Source organism: Trypanosoma grayi (assembly GCF_000691245.1).
Source record: "Trypanosoma grayi strain ANR4 Tgr_1499_V1, whole genome shotgun sequence".
Classification (NCBI taxonomy): domain Eukaryota; phylum Euglenozoa; class Kinetoplastea; order Trypanosomatida; family Trypanosomatidae; genus Trypanosoma; species Trypanosoma grayi.
The window spans coordinates 1-3034 of NW_008827117.1; the positions used below are offsets into that span (position 1 = coordinate 1).

General features: G+C 53.8%; 2 protein-coding genes across 2 annotated transcripts; both read right to left on the minus strand.

The window, feature by feature from the left end:
- DQ04_14991000 (putative malic enzyme) lies at nucleotides 1-316 on the minus strand (the record flags this gene model as incomplete). The annotated part of the gene is made up of 1 exon (XM_009317239.1): nucleotides 1-316. A coding segment is annotated over one exon (316 nt), but the record flags the coding sequence as incomplete, so codon positions are not given.
- A 1245-nt stretch (nucleotides 317-1561) lies between these two features.
- On the minus strand, nucleotides 1562-2920 carry DQ04_14991010 (malic enzyme; the record flags this gene model as incomplete). The annotated part of the gene is made up of 1 exon (XM_009317240.1): nucleotides 1562-2920. One exon carries the CDS (start codon nucleotides 2918-2920, stop codon nucleotides 1562-1564), a length of 1359 nt encoding a protein of 452 aa, XP_009315515.1.
- Between the last annotated feature and the right edge of the window lie 114 nt (nucleotides 2921-3034).

Below are 3034 nucleotides of genomic sequence, written 5' to 3' on the forward strand. Positions count from 1 at the left end.
TGTAAATTACAGGAAGAGTTTCCTTTAGATGTGTCTGGATAACCTTAAAGTAGAGGGTGACATTGGTGTCCAGCAGGCCACGCAGCAACTGATACCGGTTGATAGGAGAACTGAGTCGCTTGAATTGTTCCCAGCAGCGCTCCACTTGATCATCAATTGATTCCACAGATGGCGGCAGCATACCGACAACACCCAGGTGCTCACGCTCCTCACGTGTGAACGCTGAAGACTTGTTTGTGAAGCGGTTGCGCAGAAAATCCACGCCGCGCACAGGTCGTGCAACGACCCCGCCAAGTAACAACGACCGCCTAAGCATTTGCTTTTACCCAGGTTGATTGTTGAATAAAAATATAATATATATATATATATATATATATATTATAAATCCAAATAGTAACCTTTGCTGATTGTTCTTCTGAAAGAAAATACAATGTATGTTGAATTTGATATGACTTCAAACAATAAGTCAGTCAAGAACCAACAAGAGAGCAAAGCAAAAGGCAAGAAATAGAGAGTCAGGCACAACATGCAAGGGAAGCGAGTGTCTAACAGACCCCAGGCTGTGGAGGCTGCATCAAGGCACGCACGCAGAGTTGAGTGTAGCGCCCATAACAAAAGAAAACAACAAAAACGTGTTTCAGGAGCAGCTGCAGTTGCCGCTGACGCCATGATGGTACAACGACACTTCCGGCCCATCCTCATTTCACCCCCAGAGACTTTAGTGCTTTTCGTCTTGTTCTCGCTCGGTCCCTACACCTCACCGCCTGCCAGCCACCACAAGACTAGTGGCCGTCAACGGGGTGCGGAGCACATTACAGAGGCTGACGCAGTGAGAGAAGGGAAAGTGAGGAGCAAGAAACACTAACACCAATAGCACAAATGATCAAAAAACAAACACAAAAACACGCACGTATTCAATGGAATATTGTATACATTGCAAACGCGGCACAAACATACATGATGTATAACGCACGAGACAATGGATATTGAAATACCACTGCCTTCGTGCCGCAGTTGCACGGAGTACGCTGAACACACACATCACATACAGGTATGTACGCCCCTCCTTGTAGGGTTGGGTGTGTCGAACTGCCCGCATTGCACGCACACAACAACGGTGCTGTGGTGCGTATCCCCGTCTGTCTGATTGTCTGTTTCTCGTCGCACTCCCCAAAGACGGGATGCAGAGATGCAGAAAAACACATACTTCGGACAGCACCCGCCAGAAAAACACGGAGCATTAGAAAGTAATGGTGTACGAATGAGTTATGCGCACCGCCTCTCGCGCCCCGTCACCCCAGTAAGTCTTGTCAATCCTTTATTACCGTTGATTTATTTAAAATGTTTGTTATCCTCTTTTTGATGCATGCTGCCATACGCAACCGCAGATTTTCTCCTCATTCCCTTTAGCTCACTTTCCTTTTATCGCAATGGAGATTATTGATTTATAACACTTCCGTTACTCATCCATCGCATACATCTCTCTGTGTTTCATTTTCTTTTGTGCGCTCGTGGTGCCGCCACACCCTCCGCTACAAGCACCTCTCTCCCCCCCAACACCTTACTCCACGTTCACGTCGATGGTGGGCGCGTACACCGGCTTCCACATGGTCTGCTTCACGTGGGCGAGCAGCGCGTCGCGGGTGCGCGGCAGCTGCGTGTTGCTATCGATCTTCAGCCGCTGCGCCTCGAGGATGACATCGGTGGCGATGTTGGCGGAGATGCTGTGGATGTCCTCCAGCGGCGGGTACAGGCTGCCCGCGTCCAGGTCCGCCTGCGAGGCGAGCCCGTTGAGGCACTGCGAGGCGGTGATGAGGAGCTCGTCGGGGATGTGCGACGGCTGCGCCAGTGCACAGCCAAGGCCGATGCCGGGGAAGACGTACAGGTTGTTGCCCTGCGATGGCATGTACGTCTTGCCGCCAAGCGTCGTCGCCGGGAACGGACTGCCGGACGCGATGATCGCCGCGCCGTTCGTCCACTTGTACGCGTTCTCGGGGATCAGCTCCGCCTTGCTGGTCGGGTTCGACAGCGGGAAGATGATCGGGCGCGCGGTGTTCTGCATCACCATCTTGACGATCTCCTCCGTGAAGACGGGGCCCACGCCGCCGAGGCCGAGCAGCGTCGTTGGCTTCACGAACCTCACAACGTCCTCCAGCGTGCACAGCTTCGCAGAGTCCTCCGCAGAGACGTCGGTGCGGGCGAGCAGCACCTTGTGCGCCGCCAGCTTGTCACCGCGCGTCGTCGTCACAAGGCCCTTGGTGTCCACAAGGTAGAACGTCTTGATCACGTCCTCCACGCGGACGTTGTGCACGCGCGCGGTGAGCTCCGCGATGTTCTTCGCCACACCCACCGCAGCGGAGCCGGCACCAAAGACGACGATACGGTGCTGCATAGATGGCACCTGCGACAGCTTCACCGCGTTGAGGAAGCCGGCGGCGATCACCGCACCGGTGCCCTGGATATCGTCGTTGAAGCAGCGGTACTTGTTCTGGTAGCGCTCCAGCATGCCGAAGCAGTGGTTGTTGCTGAAGTCCTCGAACTGGACAACGGCATTGGGCCACACTTCTTTGGTGGCCTCCATAAACTCATCAAGGAGGGAATAGAACGCGGTGTCCGACACACGAGGGGTACGCGTCCCCATGTAGAGTGGATCATCGCGCAGTTTCTCATTGTTGGTGCCAACATCCAACATTACTGGCAACACACGGCTGGGGCGAATACCCCCCGCCGCCACGTAGAGGGAACTCTTGCCAATGCTGATGCCCATGCCGTTCGTACCGAGGTCGCCCAGGCCAAGGATACGGGAACCATCAGTAACGACAATGATGTCAACCAATGGCTTCCGCAGGTTCTTCAAGCTCTGACGCACCTTGCCCACCTCCTGTGTACTCAAGTAAAGCCCATGATCTTTTTGGTACATGGTGGCATAGCGCTCACACGCCTCGCCAACGGTGGGGGTGTAAATTACAGGAAGAGTTTCCTTTAGATGTGTCTGGATAACCTTAAAGTAGAGGGTGACATTGGTGTCCAGCAG